The sequence below is a fragment of the Xyrauchen texanus genome, chromosome 8 (assembly GCF_025860055.1).
Source record: "Xyrauchen texanus isolate HMW12.3.18 chromosome 8, RBS_HiC_50CHRs, whole genome shotgun sequence".
Taxonomy (NCBI): Eukaryota; Metazoa; Chordata; class Actinopteri; order Cypriniformes; family Catostomidae; genus Xyrauchen; species Xyrauchen texanus.
In genome coordinates, this window is record NC_068283.1 from 30,510,423 (window position 1) to 30,534,546 (window position 24,124).

At 36.7% G+C, this 24,124-nt stretch overlaps 1 protein-coding gene across 4 annotated transcripts; it reads left to right on the plus strand.

Moving 5' to 3' along the window:
* The first annotated feature begins 388 nt into the window (after nt 1-388).
* LOC127647179 (MHC class II transactivator-like) lies at nt 389-24,063 on the plus strand. Of its 4 annotated transcripts, XM_052131284.1 has the most exons (21): nt 7,168-7,274; nt 7,465-7,540; nt 7,619-7,669; nt 7,838-7,897; nt 9,308-9,340; nt 9,658-9,738; nt 9,837-9,884; nt 10,162-10,317; nt 10,424-10,507; nt 10,605-10,655; nt 10,793-10,912; nt 17,558-17,635; nt 17,717-19,400; nt 19,748-19,927; nt 20,081-20,146; nt 20,283-20,363; nt 20,923-21,006; nt 21,102-21,185; nt 22,255-22,338; nt 22,537-22,620; nt 23,626-24,063. In XM_052131284.1, the coding sequence occupies exons 2-21, from the start codon at nt 7,525-7,527 to the stop codon at nt 23,699-23,701; spliced, it is 3,201 nt and encodes a 1,066-aa protein (XP_051987244.1). In that variant the 5' UTR covers nt 7,168-7,274; nt 7,465-7,524; the 3' UTR covers nt 23,702-24,063. The 4 variants fall into 4 exon arrangements, with proteins under 4 accessions (XP_051987240.1, XP_051987242.1, XP_051987243.1 ...); XM_052131280.1 differs by lacking the exons at nt 7,168-7,274; nt 7,465-7,540 and adding an exon at nt 389-801; XM_052131282.1 differs by lacking the exons at nt 7,168-7,274; nt 7,465-7,540 and adding an exon at nt 389-801 and having other exon boundaries at nt 9,661-9,738.
* The last annotated feature ends 61 nt before the right edge of the window (nt 24,064-24,124 follow it).

Below are 24,124 nucleotides of genomic sequence, written 5' to 3' on the forward strand. Positions count from 1 at the left end.
AATTTTTATATGTGTATGATATTAAAAAGGTATCTAGTTTTAGAGGAAGATAATGCATTGTAGGCATAAGTATTAAGTATTGAATTTAGGGTATTATATCACAGACGGTAATGTTAGGATCTGTTAATTATAGGGATGTATACATTTTTCTCCCTTCCCTATAAACTCCTAGTAACAAAGGAGAAGTGAGATGGAGATGTGGCCTTGATTTGTCCATGCACAGCACATTAGACACTTTAGTGTATTGTGGAAAATGCAAATGTGAAACTCTGTCCTCACCTGACCTGGCTAAAACCGTTGTCCTTAAATATAGTTTAGTCCGTCAGAGAGTAAAGATGATCAATTGAATCTGGTGTGGACTTACTTTCGCTTTCTCGTCCAGGAACAACAACACAGAATTATTCTTTTAGCTGGCATTAGTATGGCAAAGAGGAAATAAAGGCTTTTGATTATGCTTAAGTGTTGATATGAGCGTATCTCACAGCTGTTGTCCAGACATGATTCCTTTTGAGGACGTGCTGTTTCAGGTGAGAAAAGTGTTACAGGTCGGCCCGAGGCTAGTCCCTAAACTCCTCAGTGAGCTACACGAAGCCAATGTCTTCTCCACACAGTACTACCTGTCTCTCTTCAAGCATGGGGAAGTTGAGGAGAATAGTCTGTGTGAAATTATTTTTAATGATGAAGAGGATCTGGCCAGGAAACTCTCGTTACCTATATGGCAAAAGTGGGACATCAGTCGAGGCATCATGGATTCTGCTTTTAGCAAAGAAGATGATTCAGATGCATTTACAGATGCTCTTGGTGAGTTTACATCTTTAAAAAAAATTATATTCACTTTCTGTTTATAGTGTATATAAACACACTATAAACAGAAGTGTATATATAGTGTATAACAAGTATGTTTTGAGATCCCTCAGTATGGATTTCCCCTAACGTTATGTTGTTTTAATATCTTGAAATTGTATCAGGTTACATAGGACTGTCAATAATCCAACCATAATTTTAACTAATTTAATAAGAAGGTACATTACACTTCTTGATTTGAAACGCCAGGATTAAAAACCAATTTAGATGTATAAACTATTCTCAGTAGCCAATAAATATGGGAATATATCCAAGTTTGAGATATATTTTGAAAAACAGTTGTTACAGTTTAACATGTTACAACATTCCCCAGTTTCCCTAAATGATGAATAATTCAGTGAAGCTTATGCACAGAGAATGATGTTCTCTTTAAAGAAATATTCTTTAAGTAGGGATTAAATGCAATCGACGTTCCGACGTTCATTTATGGCATAATGATGATTACCCCAAAAAAATTATTTCAATTCGTCCCTCCTAAAACAAGGGAAAAATCAATGTTACAGTGAGGCACTTACAATGAAAGTGAATGGGGACCATTTTTGAAGGGTTCAAACGCAGAAATGTGAAGCTTATAATGTTATGAAAGCGCCTACATTATTTCTTCTGTTAAAACTTGTATTATTTGAGCCATAAAGTTGTTTAAAATTGCCATTTTTGAAGGGATTACAGAGTTGAAGGGATTACAGATTACAGGCATCACATTGTCATGGCAAACAAAGTTGTAAAATTATATATAACTTTACACAAAAAAAGATCAGTAAGCAATTTTGTCACAATAAAATCATGTTACGGTGCATATTGTTTACGTCTTGTGGCTAAACTTTTGAAGCAGTCATTATTTTAGTGTTTACGGATTGGCCCCATTCACTTCCGTTGTAAGTGCCTCACTGGAATCCAGAATGTTGCTTTTTTTTTCTTTAAAGGGGACCTATTATGCTAGTTTCACTTTTTCATGGTGTTTGTACATAAATATGAGTCGGCAGTGTGTGTATACAACCACCCTACAATGTTAAAAGTCCACCCACTCTTTCTTATATTTCTATAAATTAAAAAGTGTGTCAAAATGAATGGTTTTTATTTCCACTCAAACTTGACATCATGTCAGAGCAGGCCTCGCCCATGACTCCACCCTATTATCATAGATCCTCCCCTGAGTGATCTACACACAGTCCGCAGCAGCTCATCTGCATTTAAAGAGACACACACGAAAACAGCGTGGTTTTTTTTTTTTTATTCCACCCAAAAAGAGGCATTTACAACATGGTATGTGTAAAGTGATCAATGGAAAGGAGGATGCGAGAACCGGCTTGACAATATAAATAATAGTTTAATGATAAACTTAAAAGACAACATAAACACACACATGACGGACATGTCCGTAAATGATCTCTCTCTCCCGCACGATACTCTGCAGTCGACCTTTAACCCTCACGGAGGCATAATTAGCCTAATACGGGACCGGGTGTGTAGGATCACGACCCGGCCCCGCCCTCCGCCCTGCCACAGTATAATAAATGATCCGTGGTTTTTTTTTTTAGCTGAAACTTCACAGAAACATTCTGGGGACACCTGAGACTTGTATTACATATTGTAAAAAGGGGCAAAATAGGTTGCAATTTCCAGAGGTGGGGACAAGTCACACATGGTCAAGTCCAAGCAAGTCTCAAGTCTTAACAATCAAGTCTCGAGTCAAGTCTCAAGTCGCAGTTCAGATAAATCAAGCAAGTCAAGTCAAGGGTTCACCCTAAGCAAGTCAAGTCAAGTCACACTACTAAAATAAATAGAGGTATATTTTTTCGATACATATTTATTTTTGCACAGAAAAGATGAACTTGTATACATATATTATGTATCTTATTTATTATACATTTGCTACATATTAATCATATGCTACATTAATATCTGAAAATAAAATAAAATTGTGTTGTTTACAGAAAACGTTCAGACATTAACATTAAATGTAAACATTAAAACAAATTTATTTTCGTATGCACAAACATTCTTTACATTTTTAAAAATAATGTAATTTAAGGAAAATCAATTTGCAAAACCACATTTATCAATCAAATCTAATCAAATCACTTTATTGTCAAACTACCATGTACACAAGTGCAACAGCAGGTGAAATTCTTGTGAAGTTCCGAGCAACATAGCAGTCATGACAGTGATGAGACATATACCAATTACAATAAACAACATACTTACACAACACAATTTACAAATCAAATGTACACATATTTACACAACACAATAATTATATACAATGTACAGTAAACAATACACACAATATACAATACACAATATACAATAAGTGGGAGTATATGAAATATATATATATGAAGTAGTATATTGAGGAGAATATGTTGACAGTCCAGTGTGAAATTATAGTCTGACTGCTTGGGGTGTAGGTGGTGGTGGCGTAGTGGCTAAAGCACAGGGCTGTTAATCAGAAGGCCACAGGTTCTAACCTCACGGCCACCACCATTGTGTCCTTGAGCAAGACACTTAACTCCAGGTTGTTCCAGGGGGATTGTCCCTGTAATAATTGCACTGTAAGTCGCTTTGGATAAAAGCGTCTGCCAAATGCATAAATGTAATGTAAATGGAAAGAAGCTGTCATGTAGTCGGCTGGTGCGGGTCCTTTATGTGACCAAGTGTAAATGGAATCGTTTTGATAAATCAGAATCAGCTATCCGATCTGAGAAAACGCATGAAGTGGCCAGGTGTAACGTTAAACATAGGGTTGCCAACCACAACAGTTTTCTGTAGCCTTGTGTGAACTTATTCAATAGAATTAGACTTCTAGAATGTTCTTTCAAGTGCAAAAAAATATATTTTTTTAATTTAGTACTTTTTCTTATCATAGCCAACAAATGTCTTCGGAAACTCCTTTTCCTCGATTTACTGAAGCCTATATGTAAAACGCATTTGCAGCTGCACAGCCGTGTATATATCTATGCTGCATATATCTATGCCGTAATTGGGAAAAGTATTTTTTAACGAATAAAGTAAAAGAAGTATCCTTCAAAATAATAAATAAATTTTACCCTGCTAAATATTTTATGATTAAATATAAAAGTAATATTGACACAAGATGCTCATTTTGCCAAGTTCACACTGAAGCTGTTTATCATTTATTTTGGTCCTGTTTCTATACTAAACGACTATGGGAGAATATTGAAACTTTTATTAAAGACAATACTCAGCAAGATATATCAGTAACTTTTAAATACATTATTTTTGTATACTTTGATTCTGATCCCATTAAAAAAAACCTGCTTTGTAACTAATTTAATTTTTTTATTGTCAAATTTTATATCCATAAATGTAAATTCACCAACAACAAACCAATCTTTATTGTTTTTTTGAAAGAGTTTGAAATGTACTTTAACACCATCTCGTCCTCAGTAAATAAGAAGGCGTTAAAAACATTTTTAATTTGTAATGACCTTAATTTATTTAGGCCTGCTCTAAGTGATGTATAACATATCTCACCCTCTTGACTTTTTTTTTTTTTTTTTGTATCTTCTATTTTTCATTTATTGTTATTTTCTTCTTTGTTTTAGATGACACTGTACATATTGTTGTTATATTTGTACAGTTTTAATTACAATTTTGTTACAGAAGTGTATATTATGATTGTTATCTTTGTATTGTTTGTATGCATAAATAATATTATGGTCAATAATATTAAGTCAAGTCATTTTCGTACTTTAATCAAGCAAGTCACAAGTCCTGAAAATTGTGACTCGAGTCAGACTCGAGTCAAGTCATGTGACTCGAGTCCCCCACCTCTGGCAATTTCTGGACCACTACCACCACAGAACAGAATCGCAAAAATTAACATTGTTTTCAAAACAGCTTTCCAAATGGTCCCCTTTTCTGCTATTGATGGAACAAACAGATAGTGCCGCCCCAAACTCAAGGCATTGGTTGAGTCAGTGTTGTTGTGCCAGGCTGGACAGGCCTTTCAAAGCAAACCAAAATATTTGTAGTGCCACATGAGACACCGTTTTTACAGTTTTCAAGACAAGTTACATATTAATTGTTTACTTGTTGTTGTCTCTGCATATAAACCTAGGATAGCAGAAAGTATTTTATCACTGAAAAAGTTACACTGCAGCTTTAAGTCTATTTACAGAGTGCATCAGTTCATCTTACACTGCAGCAAGTTAGTTCGGCAGTGAAAGTATTAAATATCCACATTAAAGCTGACCACTTTTGCAGTGCATGCTAAGTATTGCTCAAATAACTCCCATAGAAGACAGGACAGATGAAACAATACACAAGACAGTTTGAAACTGCCTGAAAGGATGCCTTTGAATACATGTAAAAAGATCTCAGTTCCTGGGGACCCATCCTAAGATTCTAAGCTAAAGTATAGTATGCAGCTCCAAAGAGATTCCTTTTTTATTTTGTAATTTACTGTCCTGCAATCAGATCACTGATTAAAAAGAAAGAGAACATGGAAGATATACAATATGTGTCAGGTGGAGAGATAAACATAGTTCGATCAATATAAAAAAGTACCTGAGAAATAGCCAATGCTAGACACACTTCCTTGTTTTATATGAATTGACAGTGAGACACTGTAAATCAGGGTTATGTTAATGTGATGTTATGTAACCAAAATTAATGTGATGTAACTGACGAGGGTGAGGGTGTGGCCGGGCCGTGAAGATGATCAGCGGAAGAGTGAGATAAAATAGGAGCCAGAGGTGCCGGTTCGAGAGAAAGAGATGCACACGGCTGCGTTGTGTGTCTGTTTGTCTTGTTTTATGTTATATTAAGTTGAACTTTACCATTAAACTTTGTTGACTGTTCAGGTGGTTACTGCTTCCTTCTTGCCCATCCTTTACCTGTTACAGTAACCATTCCTGTTTGCAAGACTATTAATGTTAGGGACAGTGCCCACACAAAACAAAAGTAAATGACACCAGTATTTGTTTGATTTATGCACATGCTTTCACTTTGAAAGGATGGCATGACAAAGAAGGAATTTCAAATAAAGATATTCTTTAGTATCTTGGATTTGGAACTGGGAACTTCACTTAAGCGTTATAGGATAAATCAAAATTCAGTCATTGTTTACTCACCCCGGTGTTGTTTCTGTATAACCCCACATGACTTTCTTTTTCTTAACATAAAGGGGGAATTTGTGAAAAAATACAAGTAATACATATGGTGACCACCTCTTCAAGCTTCAAAAGGAAACTATTATTAGAATAAACTTAAATTTTTTGTATAATACAGAAGTCTAATAAATTATGGAATGCCACCCATGTATTGTTCTGAAGAAATATGCTAAGGTTTGGTGAGAAATAAACCAAAATCTAATGTGTTAAGTGAAACTCTTGACCAACCGTTGATCTCCTGTGACTGTATTTTGTTTTTTTGGGTGAACTAACACTTTAAGGTGAATAGGAAGAACTAAGGATGCAAGGATTCTTGCTTTCATATCAACACTTCAAAACTGGTTGGTTTTGGCTAGGGTGACCAAACGTCCTGTTTTACCAGGACATGTCCTGTTTTCACGTCCTGTCCTGGCCATCTTTTTTGTGTCTTTGATAGACAGTATTTTGTAATAACAATTTTCTATCCATACAGAGGCATAGCCTACTTTAAATGTATTGAAATTAACAAGGCATCTTTGAGTAAAATTCGAGTATCATTTGAGTATCTCATTGCCGGGCCGAGTGTCCTGGTTTTTGGTTTACAATCAAAATATGGTCCCCCTAGTTTTGGCAAAAGAAAAATAAATAAACTTTTTAAGCCATTCATGTAATTCAGGTGTATTATGTAAGGCCAGTGTGTGCAAAAAAATAGGTTATGTCTGGCAATGGAAAATACCTGCCACTCCAGGGCAGTGCATTTCCTTGTGTGAGTGCCAAGTGAAAACAATGCAGGGCATTGATTATCATCAGCTTCACTATACAAACAGGTAGAGCTGGCAAAGCCGCAAATGAAAAAAAGATGTTACTCGTTACATTATTGTAATCATCAAAGTTGTTGCTTTATTGCCTCTTCACTTTAACATTTAGAGCACCACTACTAAATTCAGAAGCACCCTCAGAAATTTTTATCTGGAACCTGAGTACCATCACCATTATCCTCATAATCTCCTTCTCTACCACTTCATAAGATTCAGGTTTCTCAACACAATAAATCAGTTCTTTATTAAATGCTGAATTTGAGAAATAACGCATGTCGAGTTTGGTTCATGCATGCCGACCAAACCAACTCCCATATCATACCGAAAGTAAAAGCATACAGTGAACGGCAGACTGTTCTGGTGTTTGCCAAACAATGCATCCGCAGTGTTATGTGAGGACACGTTGCTTTTTGCTTAATAACTTTAACGCGATGGAATATTAACTCTCGAATAAAAATGAACCATCTCTGTGAAATAGGTAGGTTAAATTAATAAGATATTTTATGTTAGTGTTCTAATGTGTTTTGCCTCATGCCGATGCATTTATTTATTTTTGTTTGACGGTAAAGATAATGCTTCATATAAAAGCATGTGCAAAAGAAAATTACAATGTGAATAGTCAATTTTTTGTATAGCAATAACTGAAGTATATTTTCTCATAATGGAAGCGCGCGCCCTGACCGCGCGCACCAGAGCTCCATCTCGCGCATCCACGCTATGAACTTGATATGAGTTTTCCCTCTGGTATGTCTTTTAATTTAGCATGTCTTTAACATGTCCAAAATGTATAATGCAACATGATGTGTCGCTATGTTACGACAGATGCTGAAACGCAAGATATTGTCTCAGATCCAGCGTTTGAACTCTTACCTGGTGAGTGATATTGCGCGCGACCTGATTTATTGACACACATGTAGCAAAAAATGTGAAATAACTTGGTGACTAATATATTTATTAAATAAATGTAGAATATATGTCGCGTTTTATAGTAGTGAATCTATGGCTGTGAGATTTGTGTATTAATTATTACTATTTCCACAGACAATATTATCGTGGAGTATCTTGATTCCATTCTAAGTGGAGCAATCGAAGACTTATTGGGTCAGTCCCACTCATTGTTCTTTTTCATTGTGTAGTTCACACAATCCTACATAACAATATATTGTATAGTATATATCAGTGGTTTTCAAACTTTTTCAAGAGGGACCCTTTTTTTTTAAATTTTTTTTGACGCGACCCATAGGCTTGTGCGCAGAACAAAAAGCACTTTTTTTTAACCACTTTTGATGATGCACGTGCACTTGCTGATCCTTGACGCGATTGGAACGCAAAGTCGATTCTGAAATAATTTGATCAAGCTATAGGCCTATACATACAGGAATGTTAACCAATTAATAGCCTATCGTTTGCTGCATGCTTAAAAAAGACACAAAACATATTCCACAACAAACTCTTTAAATGTAATATTCATTATATACAGAACAGTACAAGAATTAAAAAATAATAGTAACTGTAAACAAGCCAAAACGAAATAATTTAAAGCGAAAGTAAAAGTAAGGGGCATTATGCTCACGTAACTCTCTCATTAGAATCACGTTGCCATATCAACAGGAAAAAAATCATCCTTTCAACATGCGCAAAAATGTGCTTGGAAACATCACGTGGAGCGGTACGTGCTTACGCTGAATAGTAGGCTACGAATTGTAGGCCTACTACTGACTATTTTAACAGAGCAGTGTGATTTTTATATTAGTTGACTATTTTATTAACATATTTTGCCAACTTTTCACCGCATATTACGCACATTGGTATTGCTGCATGGACTGCGTCCGAACAGTTGACAAACCCAAACTTCAAAAAATAATCTTTATATGGCCTTACTCCGGGTTTATGCTTTTTCTTTGCTGGGAAAGTACTGCTACTCTGTTGACATGCATCGCCTTCATAATCTTCCCTGCTGATCTCCGCTGTTCGCGGCAGGGTTTGATGGTTGACCGCGTTTTCTGCTGCTTCATTTAAAGGGGTCTCGGTCTCTGACCCTCTTTTTCTTGTGAAAAAAATCATAAATGGTTTTTGACTTTGGTTTGCTCATGTTCAGCATAAAATAAATTCATTACGGGCTACTAATTTCACGGTACCGAATATTTTCATCATCTCATGGGAAAATAAAATAAAATGGCTGCATATCAACAACACTGCGCACAAGGTTTTTTGTTTTGTTTTGTGTTGCCTAGGGCTACGAGTAGGTCGGTCAGCCGGTCAGGTGACATGTGGATTATTTATTTTGCATGAATTTGAATGTTTTTTTTTTTTTGTGTACTTCTAATCAAAGCTATTATTATTAATATTAATATTATTAAAAAACGAAATAATAATTTTTTATTTTTTTTTAAATTTTAAATCACTGGCGACCCATTTTTTTAATTCTCGGTCGCGACCCAGGGTTTGAAAACCACTGGTATATATCATGGAGGCTTGTTAGTTTTAGCTCATTTCCTTCTGTCTCGGCAGATCCGGATTTCCTTGAAGTTCTCGATTGTCCATGTAAGATTTCTCTAAATCATCTATTCAAGGTCACAACTAGAATTAGTTTAAATTTTAATTCCTGAATGCACACTGTTATTTTTCCACATTAAAAAGTTAAACTCTTAAAAAGACATGATTTGTAATTTTTCAATATATGTAGAAAATCATGACCACACACATTAAAATGAAGACTCCAGTCATATCAGTAACTTTATAAAAGCTGTTTTATTCTACATGGAGAGAGTCCACACATGCGGGCGGCCATGTTTGAATCACATGGCCAGGCCATATTGTCTTTGTTGGGATGAGATCTCTCACATGCTCTTTACAAACAGCAGATGGCACAGACACAACCTGCTTGCTGACACCAGAAAATGCTAATTTTACAGAAAAAAGGCCAATTACAAAACGGAAAGGTAATGATATTATCTGTTAGATGTTCTACCTTTTTTGAAGTCAATAAATCTTGTCTCAGAAGTTATGGGAAGATTTACAGTATGATTTCTTTTGGTAGGTGAACCCCAGTTGAAAAAACCTACCTACCATAAACGCAACAAAAAGGGTAATTCATTACAAGTTGGCATTAAACATATACAGCATCATTATAACTGGTTGTTGCATAGTCAATAGATTATTTTACTGCCAAACAGTCATTTTAAAGAGCAGTCTTTTTTTCCACTATGTTCCTCCATTTGTAAAAACTGTCTTGAAAACAGTCTATATTCATTCAGGAAAAGGAACAACTTTAACAGATATTATATATTTAGCTCTCAGGCCAGTGAAACCACAAGTGAAACTTAGCAATCACTTGGCCTAAATATCGAATGTCTCTTTTGCAGAAAAAGTGTGTGCTGAAAGTCCCCTGAATGAAAGTACGCCCACCATTACATCTGACCGAAATTTCCACTTCAGTTTGAACACATTCCAACCTATGTTGCATGTACCGTTCACCAGCATCACTGCTTTTGACAGCCCCCCTCTTGTGCCCACTAGTGGTGAGTTTTACAGCTTCTTTGATTAATATTGATTTGTATTAATATCTAGTTACTAAGCCTCAGCTTTTCCCAAACACTGCGTGTCTTCATATCTCTGGTGGTCCAGCATTCCAGATCATCCGGACCCTCTGTCCTCTTACACAGCCTTTAATAAGCACTGTGATTCCAACAGGACCCACGTATGTGCTTGGTGAGTCCACTGTAACAGCATCTCCAAACATTTCCATGTGGCTACATTCTCTTTTAATGTGTCCAATGTATCTGTAATGGTTCATCTATCTCTGCAGTGTCACCCCAATCTGTGAGTCCAGGCACACCAATACTTCCTCTTTCACCTCGTAAGTTAAATGGCTCATTACACAAGGTGGTTTCTCATTAACAGTTCACCCAAAAATGCCCCTTTAAATAAGCAAGTAATGTCATGTACCTGAATATGGTAAATTATTTAAATGCACCTGAATCCTTCCTTTTACAGCTGGTGGCACAGTTGCCCCACCAGAGCTCACTGCATCAGTACTCCCAGTTGGCTCATTATCAGACAGAGTGTGCACGATTTTGCCATCAGAATCTGTAGACAGTTCCTCTCCTATAAAAGGTAGGCCCAGAATTTGAGATCAACAACATGCATTTGTGTAAGGTTTGTTAATCCAAGAGCTATTTATACTGTATGTGTATTCAAAATAACCTTCAAATATATTTACATATTTACCTACCTACATAATTATTATTCAAACAATTAAAATATTTTGATTTAAAAACAATTTCTTAAGAATGAGAATTCGATAAATAACCTGAGAAATAACTTGTGGTTGTGTTTGGGTTTCCAGCATCCCAGATTTTCTGCTTAATTATCACTTAATTAATGTGTGTGAATTTTTTTTTTAAGAAAAACATATTTAGAGAATTTATTAAAAATATGAATGCACCTTTATAGCAAATGAAACACAATTTTGCTGAAATGAACTTATTTTACACAATATTTACTAAAACATAAAATGTGCATAGTGTTGGAATCATACTTGTAAAAATAAGAATAATCTTAATAAGTAATAAGTGCTGTCTTTCCCAACACTGCAAAATGAAAATGAAATGTTTGATCTACTTGGCCCTGGAATACAGCATAATCATAAGCATTCCGTACCGACAATATCATGTCACGATCCAGATCCAGTAGAGAGAAAGATCCAGTAGTTAGAAAGAGTCTGAAACTCAAGTCAGTGGTCTTGTTTCAATTTGAATGCTTAATGAAATAGGCTACTGTAAATATGGATGGTATTACAAAAAAAAATTATTTCCAATGTTCTTTGAATTTTGCAGAAAGGTTTTCTCTACACAGTGTTGATATGGCAACAAGTAAACAAATGAAGTTTAATTTTACCAGCATGTGTGAAAACGTATAAACCACGTGTGTTACAACAAACCCACCATAGATTGTGCCCCAACAAACCCACCGTAGATTGTGCCCCGCTCTCCCCTATAACATTAGGCAGAATATTTCCAATTTGTGCAAGTATAAATCTCTGATTGATAGGTAACATCTATTATCTGGCAACCCTGAGCATATTAAGCGCTTGTGGAGGTGCTTTAGGTCCCAAATATCTAATAAAAAAAAAAACGTTCAGTATAAATTTGCCTTGGTCTGCAACTGAGGGTGCTCTAACATTCATTTGAATGTTAACCCTGTAGAACCAGCCTGCACATGAGTATCAAACTGTTAAAATATGTCAAAACAGATTGGAAAGATCTCCTTGCAGTGTATGTGAAAGTACAGAGCATACTTGCCAGTAAAGCTCATTCTGATTCTGAGTTCATCCAAGTTTGAAACTTTCTTTTTTCGTAATAACATCCTTTTACAGGTTTCAGTGGAAAGGAGGAGGCAGGAACTGGATGAAGCATCAAAGTAATGTTTAATAAGACATCAAAACATAAACACAAACGCAAACCGGGCAGCTGCCTGTAGCTCTTACTCTCCTAGGGTCCAGGCGTGCATAGTCACAGCACGGCCCCACCCTCATCCTTGTCACACTCCTCCCTCCTTTGCCTCAGGCAGGGGACCCCGGCATGATGTACATCTCCCCCTTCTTTCTCTCGAAAAACAAAACAACAAAATAGGAGAGGGAAATGCCAACGTGGAGAAACAATGTGAGAGAGAGAGTGAGAGAACATACTTGCCTTGTCCTCGATCACTCCTCTACCCTCTGGCGGACAACAGCCGCTCCTCCCCGGGCGGACTGGAGCTGGTCCTCCGCCACCTGGTGGATGGAACGCCCCTCCGCATTTCAACAGCTGGTAGGGAACTCCTCCGCCCCTAGCAGTGGCTCTACCGCTCCAGGCGGTCAGCAGCGAGCCCTTCCTCCCCTCACGGACGCCGGCCATTCTTCTGACCCCGCCGTGTTTTGGCAGCTGGCAGTAAGCCCATCCTCCCCTCGTGGGCAGCGGACGTTCCTCCGCATCCAGGTGGCGTAACGTAAGACAAAACATAAACACAAACGCATACAGGGCAGCTGCCTGTAGCTCTCTCTCTCCAGAACTGTCGCATCTCGTTGCAATTATCCTTCTCCTCTGATTATTAGCCCGATTGAGGGGTAGTCGTGCGTAGTCACGGCCCGGCCCCGCCCTCCTTCTTGTCACACATCCATATTTAGCCTTTATCAATAAGCATCCCAATCAAAACAAGACCACTGACTTTGGTGAAAATAAATTAATCAGACACCATCTTTGAGTTTCAGACTCTCTCTCACTACTCGATCACGACATGCCATTTTCGGTGCGGAATGCTTATGATTATGCCGTATGACCGGTCCAAGCAGATCAAACATTTAATTTTCATTGTAAGACAGCACTTAATACTTATTAAGCTTGCTCTTTTGCCAATAAAACAAATCACTCATATATGCCTTCTCTAGTTTAAATTTGCTGTGGTTGGAAATTGTAACATCAGCTAAATGAAGCCTGCTGCAAGCATGATGCATATATTTACAATAGGGTTGCAACGGTATGAGATTTTCACAGTATGATAACCATCTCACGGTATCACGGTATAATATCACGGTATCACGGGATATGGTATTACACAATTACTATTATGAAAACTGAAGGGTTATTTATTTATTTTTGAGCAAACACTTTATTATAATTGAAACTTGAAACCATTTATTTTATTGAAGTATGTGTAAAAAAAGTCTCCCTTTTGAAAATAAAATAAATAGAAAAAATAAGAAAGCTAACAGAATTATAATAAACAGAATTATAAACATGACTGCTCTTATCTGTCCCTTTATCTCAGAGGTTCTCAACTGGTTTTGCTTCAGGACAGATTTTACATTTGAAATCAAGTGGCGACCTGTCATAGATCAAACAAAACCTGTATTTAATGTATCCTGGGTTGCATTTCCTTTTATGTTGCATAGATTTGTTTATGGTTTTCCAGTACAAGGACATGCCTCGAGTGACATTTTTGTTGTTGATGTCAACAACAAAATCTACAGGAAGTTTCTCTCCCACTTTAAAAATTGAAGAGCATATTTACTTATATGAACCCATTATTATCCTGTTTGTTACCTAATATTACATATTTATACACATATTACACAGAAGGAAAGGCTCCTCATTACCATAGTCGGTGTGCTAGTCTTAAATAATAGTAATAATAAATTAATGTATTTATGAAAAATTAATTCCAGCTGAAACACATCTTGAAACTTTAACTACAGCTGCCACTGTTGATATAAAATGAGGTCTAATAGATTCTACCTTTAGATTATTTCATATGAAACTATAACATTTCGTCAAAATACTTTTACTCATGTAAAATCCTGTGCATAGGGGGACACATTGTTTGAGATACAATGTTCTGCATTGATTTGGTTTCTGTAACTTTTAAGCCCAGAAATAGTTGTGTACTCAATTTTCTGAAGTGTATCTGTGACTAGTGAGATTATTCTGCAATTGCCAAAAGTATTGTATTGCAAATATAGATACTTTTCTATCAGGCATTAAAAAACTGAATAAAGGCTGAGTGTATAAATGTATTTTACCATCTCTACTTCCCTGTTAATGTATTATTTAATTTAACAGTTTCTACATCAGGGGTCTGTTTTAATAAAAAAATTAAATATGACATTTATAGAACTTTTCATGTTTGTTGCAAAGCGGGCGAGTTTACTTTTTTTCTAACACTTAACCCGTTTACATGCTAAAAGGGTCATGATGCGGGTCTCCTTGATGGATTGACTTTCAGCACACAACAGAATAACACAGGCTGCATGACTATGATAAATGATTACTGCAAAAGAAAGATTAACATACAGGTGTGAAGGGACTTCAACATTTCTAAATTGCACAAATAAAAAAATACATATACTTATTCATCTCTGGCTTGCTTTTGCTTGCATGTCAATGAAAACCCCTCCGTGTGTCAATGATGCAGAGATCTACTTTAATATTTAATTTAATCACTGAGAAAGTTTCCCAGCAAAGTAGTACCAAACATCACAAGCAGTCTCAAGAATGGACACAGAGTAGCCATATAACATTTTCCTTGAGCAGAATATTGCACTACAGATCGCAAAATTTGTTCAAAGGGGAAAGCGAGAGATGGAAAAAGCGCACTCGTGTGCATGGTTGCCAGATTGCAAAAAATAAGTATAACATTAGGCAGAATATTTCCAATTTGCGCAAGTATAAATCTCAAACTGGGGGTGTTGCGTCTCATATCTGGCAACCCTGAGCATGTTAAACGCTTGTGGAGACGCGTTAGGTCCCAATGCAAGTTAACTGAAATATCCAATAAAAAAAAACGCTTTTACGATAAATGAGCCGCGGGCCACATTAAACCATGTGGACGGCCATAAATTGCCTATGTCTGCTTTAGCTGTTTGCGAGATTATCATTAAATCTGCCTCGGCAGTCCTAAATAGTCTATCACTTGGGCAGCCGCCAAAATATCTTCAATGCGAGAACTATTGTTCTTTCCCTGCTGTCCGCGACCCAGTCCAAATAGACCAGATGAGAAAAACTGCTTTAACTCACACACTCACTCATGTCAGACCCCCTCGCCTCGTTTCTCTGACATTTTCTACCCTGCATGTGTGTGTCGCAAATTGACGAGTCTGATTCCTCCAAACAAGGAGGAAAGGAGATGCGCATGCGCATATGAGATTCTCCGTCCGGGTTGCATTTTTTTCTCAATACCGTAGATAAGCAAATGTACATGGCATGATAACTGTCTATTTTCAAACCGTGGTAAACCGCTGCAACCCTAATTTACAAGTATGATTCCATGTTAATTTATTCAGCTGGCTGACAAAAAAACAATCAGGACTGTCACGACCCATAACAGAGACTGTGTGGCCTGACCCTACCCGGCCCAAACAAAACTGTTCGATTATAAACCCAAACCTGACCTGTACCCGACATTGCTCACTATCTTTATAATTTCTTCTCCAAGCAAGTACTGTTGCAACCGGCTGTGTTTTATGTAAGCATATAGGCAACATTTGTAACAGTACTGAAATAAACATATACAGTTTTAACAAGGCACGGCAGCCCCTCAGTATATTAAAGCAGAAGGGGAATGTCATGTTCTCTGTTGTCTTTTGTTTTTGTGCTGTTATTTTGAAGTTTAGTTTGGTTCCTGTTTCCTGTTTGGTTTTTGTAGTCCTTTGTAGTTTCATTTTATGATTGGTTTTCCCCTGATTAGTTCTCCTTCCCTGATTATTTCCCCAGGTGTTCCTTATTCCCTTGTTTGTTCCTTTTTGTATATAAGCCCTTTTAGTTTCCTTATTTCCTTGTTAGTTCTTGCATGTTTTTGATGCTCTGTGCCAGGTCTCCCCTGTTTGCTTGTTTCTGAGTTTTTCTTTATGTTTTTGAATAAACTGCTGCATCTAGTTCCTCATTCTCCGCCTGCTTCGTCACAGGGAAGAAGGTTCATGCGCTGAAACCTTGCTTGGTGCAGAACAATCTGGAATAACATGAAACATTGCAGCCCGAACATATATTGAACAGGAATAACCAGATTTCCATCAAATGTTTGTCAAAAGAATGAAGCTGCAATTAAAGGAGAAAGACAGTACTTTTCTGTCAAGTATTTTCTTCCCCATAATTAAGCTTATGCCTTTCCTGTTTTTAAAGCTCAATGAATCAGTTTTCCATTTAAATTTGGAGTCATCATTTTGTAGACAGTGTATGTCTAAATACGTATTACTGTTTTAAGCAACCATGCAAGATAATGGATTTTTATGTGAGAGAAAACGCTTGAAATGAAAATAGTGTATTTCTCCTTGGATTAGTGTCATTGTTTTGGCAGTAAACCTACCAACAACCTTGTGAAATGGATAATCCACATTTTCTGTTTTAAGTTAATATATAGGACTGCTAGGGTCACCAACTATCCTGTATAATACGTATTGTCCCGTATAATACGAATCATCCGTAAATTAAGGGAACAAAGTTGTGTTCCTTATGAAATCCATACTGGATGCAGTCTTGAATGTTTGTCCTGTATTTTGGCATCTCACACCCGAACTGCTGAGAGCATTTCACAAACCAAAAGAAATAGACCTGATGCACATTACAATGAATTGCACTGCACATTTCAGTTCTCGTTCTGGAAGACTCCGCTAAATTACAGTGAGAAAAACAGCAGCATTTTTAGAACAAATGTACAGTACAATGCCTAATGTGTTGTTCTTACATAACGCTTGTGATAAACACTATTTAGGCACAGACACTAACACATCTTTGGCCAAGTGGACAAGGTTATTGACTGATGCCAATAACATCAAATGGGACAAATAACGACCTAGCCGATAAATCAGCTTATGAATGATGCACAGAGTGAGAGAGTTTAACCTTTTTAAATGAGTGTTTTATGTGATATTGCTTTAAGCTAAGTGAATTTAAAAAAAATGATATTCCTTGTAAGCAGATAAAATGTTGCATTTTACACTAAGAACTAGATAGATGAAGACACATTTTTATATTGGCAATTTTTAACGTTTGACAATTTTACAGGCCAAACGGTCGGATAGATTGATTTTTTTTTAAACGCGAAACCATGTCTGTATAACTATATAATAACAGTATGTATAACTCTGTTAATAACTCTGGATAGGAAAAAGGTTATATTAGTTATATTAGTAATCTGTATGTAAGCTACTTACAATTCAGAACAGTATCAATCATCAGAATATTACTTCTTATCGGTTTGCCACAAATATTTTGCTCTTTCTGTTGCTAGTCTCAAATGAACTGCTACAAAAGAACACTGAATCCCCACCTCCAAAAACAGAGAGGAAAGTTCAGCCAGAAGCACCAAGTGAGTAAACAATTACTTACTGTGTTAGCCCCAAATGGTGTCATTACACTGTTTAAAACATGGCCAATGTTTGTTTTGCAGAATGTGTGAAGGACTACGTACATCATGCTAAATCCCACATAAAAAACACCTGCTGTGTTATGCGTGGGGGTTTGGAAATGGAGTCACACTATGTAGACATGCACCTGGTCCAGAGAAAACTCCTTATCAAATCTGGCAAGAATGCAAACAAGTGTCTAGAGAAAGAACTGGTTGTCCTCAGTGATTCAGAGCGAAAGCAAGGACAATTGGACAGAAGTCAGTTGTTTCATAACACTACATCCAGACCAAAACAATCAATCGCTCTCCTTGGAAAAGCTGGAGTTGGGAAAACCATGTTTATCCAGCGTTTATGTTTGGACTGGGCGAGCGGCAGCCTGCCTCAATTTCAGTTTGTTTTTTTGCTGAACTGTAAGCTTTTAGACCTTACAAAATCAAGCTACAGCTTCAAAAGTTTACTGTTTGATTTGTCGATGTCTCCCCACTGCGAGTACTCTGATGCTGTCTTCAAACACATCCTTTCCTCTCCTGATGATGTTCTCATTATTTTCGATAGCTTTGATGACATTAAAGACTTTGAGGGGCTTCTTCAATCCCCTGCTAAATCCCCTACAGGCACTAAATACACAATCAAACAGCTGTTCTCAGGTCTGTTTCAGAAGGAAATTCTCTCGGGCTGCACGCTTCTCATTGCCACCAGGCCTAAAGATGTTCTTAATCAGGTGTTGCGAAAAATGGACAGCCTTTTGGAGCTTTGTTGCTTCTCCCCGGAGGACATAGAGCTTTACACATCCAAATATTTCAAGGACGCTTCAATCCAGGAGAACGCACTGACAAAAATTAAGAATCAAAGATACATATACAGTCTATGCTCCAACCCACTACTTTGCTGGATTACATGCTTCCTGCTGGAGCATCAGGATGGCTGCAGTGATGCTTTGCCTACCACCCTCACAGACTTGTGCCAAAGAGTGACCTCCAAGCATCTGCAGCTGTCTAACCAGGAGAATAGCATATTAGATTACAAACACATGCAGAATATCCCACAGCTGTGCAAAACGGCATGGGAAGGTTTCAAGAACCACAGTACTCATGCAAACCTTGTCAGCTCTGCAGAGCTGGTGGACTGTGGTCTTAAAAGTGGTATACTTACATCCTACAAAACATTGTCACATCAGGAAAACCACTTTGCAAGCCTTTTTACTCAGAACCTCCTAGGTGCCGTGCACTTGGTACAATCTAAACAAGTGAATGAGAAAACACTGGTAGCCTACGGTGCGGTCCAGATGAGAAAACGGAAGATTCTGGGAGAGTCGCAAGATGTGATGCAGAGGTTTGTTATGGGCCTACTCTTTCAGAAGACTCCAACTAATGGAATGAGCATTCTGGACAGCAGCATTGACATGCAGGCCAAAAAGAAGGCTGTAGATACCCATCTGGAGAACCTTAAGCCTACTGAATTGGTCCCTGCCAGGTTACTCGAACTGTTTCATTGTGTTTATGAGACCAACAGTGGCAAATTTGCCAAAATGCTGTTAAAGAACCTGCCTGACCATCTGTCGTTCTGTGGGGTGCAGCTTTGTCCATCTGATGTGTATGTCATATGCCATCTTCTTCAGCAGGCCAGCGCATTGAAGAGGACCTTCTCCATTAACCTGCAAGATACATGTATACCCATCAGTGGACTTAAAGAGCTTGTGGGACTCCAATGTATAAAATCATTCTGGTGAGAATTTGTTTTATAAAATTGTTTTTATTATCTACGATTGTCCCCCAAAAATGAAAATTCTGTCATTATTTACACACTCTAATCTGGTTCCAACCTTTCTACTAAAATTTTATTTTTAGAAGAATTCTAGTTTCAGGCACCATTCAATTTCATTGTATGAGGAAAAAGAAGCAACAGAATTGAATGGTGACTGAGGCTAATATTCTGCCTAGCATCTTTTGTGTTCCCTGTCAAACGGGTTTGGAACATCAGTGTGGGTGAAGAATGACAGAATTGTAATTAAGTGAACTATTCCTTTAAGCAATAGATTTTCATTTGTATTTATCAAATTGTTTTTCAAATAGGGCACATACAGCAGATACTATTGGCTTATGGGAGGACTTACAGCAAAGCAATGATGAACTGAACTTGAAAAGCGCTATTGAGAAATTCACCTTAAACCCATTCAAGGCAACACAAGCGTATCACATTGAGAATCTGCCACTCCTGGTCAAGATTCACAGAGTGAAGAAGTTACCAATGAGGTAAAAACTTCAAATGTGTGTTAAAGAGAGGCTGCATGTGAAAATAATAGTATTCATTTCTGAGCCCAATTATTTGTTATGTGTTTGCAACTTAAAATACAAATTGTGGCCTTTAATGATGATGTTTGATAATGAACATGATTGTGTTTTTAGTCGATTTGTATCTGCACTGGATGAAGGTGTACCAGCCCTCAGACAGCTTCAGAGAGTGGAATTTGAGTAAGCAAATATCATGGTTATCTTCATTAATATTCAGTTCCCACACATTCCTGTTCGCATTCATTCTTTCATTGGTGCTATTTTTATCATAGGCATTATTTCTCTGAATATTGCAAGGGTTTGTTTTGTGTTGCAGGCTTGGAATCCAGACTGGTCCTGAACTTTTCCCAAAACTCATAGAGGTCCTGCCTTCCCTGCAGTCTCTTGAGCATCTGGAGTGAGTACTCAAACATTCAGAGATGTGAATATCAAATAGAGCAGGGTCAGGGACTGTTAAAGGGATTGTTCATTTAAAAATTATAATTTTGTCACCATCATTTTGTTCCAAACTAAAAGGACTATCTTTCTTCGGTGTAACACAAATGGAGATGTTGGCAGAATAACACCCTCAGTCATCATTCGATATCATTGTATGGAAGAAAAGAAAAAGATGCCATGAAAGTGAATGGTCTTTGAGACTAAGAAACCACCTATAATCTCCTTTTGTGTTCCACTGAAGAAAGTCATATGGGTTTGGAACAACATTAGGGTCATGTCATCAAATTATGTCATTTTAATACAAATTGCTTAGTACATTTAGTACTGTATAGTAGGTTTATATTTACATATAGAAAAGAATGTTTTTGCTTTTTTTTAAAGGTTGTTAAATACTTAAAATTAAAGATAAAGAATGTTCTTTCTTTTACTTGTATACAGTGGGATTCTACTCTCTTTTGTGTAAACTACATGTATACTACATAATTTTACTTGACAGTTGCTTTGATTTTGACTTTCAGCCTTGAGAAAAACAAAATAGGAGACTCTGGAGCTGAGAAGCTAGCTGTCGTTTTGCACTATTTGACATCTCTGAAATTATTAAAGTAAGTATCATCTGCCACAGTGATACTGGTTATAACCTTAGAAATTGTGATGGCTTAATGTAGTCATTGAACTGTCTAATTATTTCATCCAATAGTCTGTCTCAGAACTGCATTGGAGATGCTGGAGTAGAGAAACTTTCTCAGGCTCTAGTATCAGTCCCTTCTCTACAGAGTCTCAGGTACAATCACTCTCAAACATTCCTTCACTGGCAGCCAAAAGTCTTCAATTCACCAAAGTGCCATTCAACTGACCACAAAGTATAGTCAGGACATTACTGATGTGAAAAACAGCACCATCACTATTTGAAAACAGGAATTTTTTATCAAATCTAGAGAGGCCCCATTTCTAGAAGCCATCACTCCAACACCTTATCTAAATTGCTAATTTAGTACTAGAAAATCCCTTGCCATTATATCAAACACAGTCGAAAGCTATTTTGTTTGTTAAATGAAGCTTAACATTGTCTTTGTATTTGTTTTTGAGTTGCCACAGTATGCAATAGACAAATATGTCTTGAAGTCAATATTAGGTCAGAAATGGCAAATAAATATACAGCTTTCTCTAGAAACTCATCAGTCAATCATTGTTTGAGGAATGAAGGATATACAATACTTGAAATGGCCAAAAAACTGAAGATTTTATACAAAAGTGTTCACTACAGTCTTCAGAGACAAAGGGCAACTGGCTCTAACAAGGACGGAAAGAGATGTGGAAGGCCAGATGTACAATTAAACAAGAGGATAAGTACATCAGACATTGTACAACAGATAACTGGAAAAGAGTGTTATGGATCTTAACCCCATTGAGCTTTTGTGGGATCAGCTAGACTGTAAGGTGTGTGAGAAGTGCCAGACAAGACAGACATATCTATGACGTGCTACAGGAAGTGTGGGGTCAAACTGACAGCTAGAATGCCAATGATCTGCAAAGCTGTCATTGCTGCACATGGAGGATTTTTTGATGAGAACTCTTACTACTAAAAGTAGTTTAAGTAGTTTTTTTTATTTATTGTAATAGTAATTTTTCACGTTATTAATGTCCTGACTATATTTTGTGATCATTTGAATGCCACTTTGGTGAATAAAAGTATCAATTTCTTTCCATAAGAGCAAAATCTGTAATTGTTTTCAAACTTTTGGTTGCCAGTGTATACTATTTGTATTTTTTTTACCATAACTACCACCATGTAAAACCTAAATTAAAAACCCTAAAAGTTGTCACAATGATGCCATTATCAATTCTTGTAGTCTGTATGGAAATCTGATTGATGACAATGGAGCTGAACATCTGGCCTCAGTTTTACCAGACATTAAATTCTTGCAGGACCTGGAGTAAGTAAATTATGTTAAATCCTACTAAATAGATATTTATATAACCACGTATATTTATTAGGACACTGGGAATTTTAGAGATATTTTTCCTGTCCTATCCTATTCCAACCATTCTTTTCAATTACATTGCAACGAAGACATTTTTGTTTAATTTTATTATGCAGTTTGTTTTTCTAATGCTTTGTTTGTTTATTTCAGCATTAAGTTTAACAAGTTTTCAGACATTGGAGCTAAAAAGCTCAGCGCTGCTCTGAAAAACTGCACTGGAATGAAGTCCTTAGAGTGAGTCACCAATTTTTAAATATTCAGTAACTAGTCTTTAACAATCTTTGGGACTTGTTTTAATATAGTGGTCTGACAGTCCAAACGTTTTAGTTCTATTATGTCTCATATACGAGCAGCTTGACACTAAGCAAAACATAAGCAATCTTAAGAATGAATAGTTTGCCAACACCCCTAGGTCGACAGATGAATTTAATGCCAATGATCATATAGTCACTAGCTGGGTTTCCATTCACATATTTTTATGCGCATTTTGGGATATTGCAAAAAAACTGCTGGATGGTAACACCAAGATGCAAATAAAATCTCCAAAATGCACATAAAAACTTCAACGCTTGCTTGAGGTGGATACATCTTTTATTCGATGACATGAAATGCACATAAACTATGATGGAAACAGATCTGCTGAAGGAACTCCTATTTAATTTATTAGGAATCCAATATGTGTGTGAAAAAAGTAATGTGACTGAATTACTTATTCGTAAACTAGACTACCCAGCGACCGATCATCGCATCTGAAATGTTACGCTGGTCATTCTGAAATAACGGTGTCTAGAAATCCAATGCCTGCTAAGAGTTTTCAGAGCAGATAAGTCGAATCCAAACTTAAACTGTGCCAAAGATCAGGTTTATTGACGTGTTTGAAAATATCATATAGATCCATACTGTTAAGTCATAAGGATGGATGTAGGCACACACATATTACTTCCTGAACTCTGTGACATGCAGTTGCTCCACATGTTCTTTTGAGTGATTTGTTTGTATGCTCTAAACCATGAGCATTTTATTATTAAAACAGTCACAGTTGCTACAATTTCTCCGGAAGGGACGACATTGTCCTTTTGAACACATTGTATAGAAACGCAGCTTCATGCGCACATTGTTTTTGCAATATTATGGTTTTTCACATTAAGTAAAGAAACATAGCTAATGAGACTATGCATCACATTGAAATCATTCAGTGTTATTTTCTTGATATGTGAATAATCTTGGTTTTCCTTTTAGGCTGTGGAATGACTTCATTCCATATGGTGTTTTTGAACACCTTCATCTTCAAGACCCACGGATACGATCTCTTTGACGTACTATTTCAAATAGCTACATATTGGACACTGTTACAAGCATGGTTTTTTCTTTCCACACAAAAGCATTCTGTAGATCACAGTAATATTCAAAAGATAATCATTATTTGTTTACAAGGACACTGAATGGTTTTGTTCACTTCAAGATGTTTCAGTTTCTCATAGAAATCTTTACTTTATGTGACTGATGTGTATATTATGGCTGCTTTGAACTTTCTGACATCACTAAAACAAACTTGACTATTTTTACACCTTTTTGTGTTACAATAATAAAAAGCTATTAAAAATCTGCTTCTGTGACAGATTGAAACCATTTGTGTAATTGTCAAATTCATCAAACTAGGACTGTTGTCAAAGACACTGTGACCTGTTTTTTTTCTTTTCACATTGATCCATGAATTGTAGCAATGGCATTACATCAA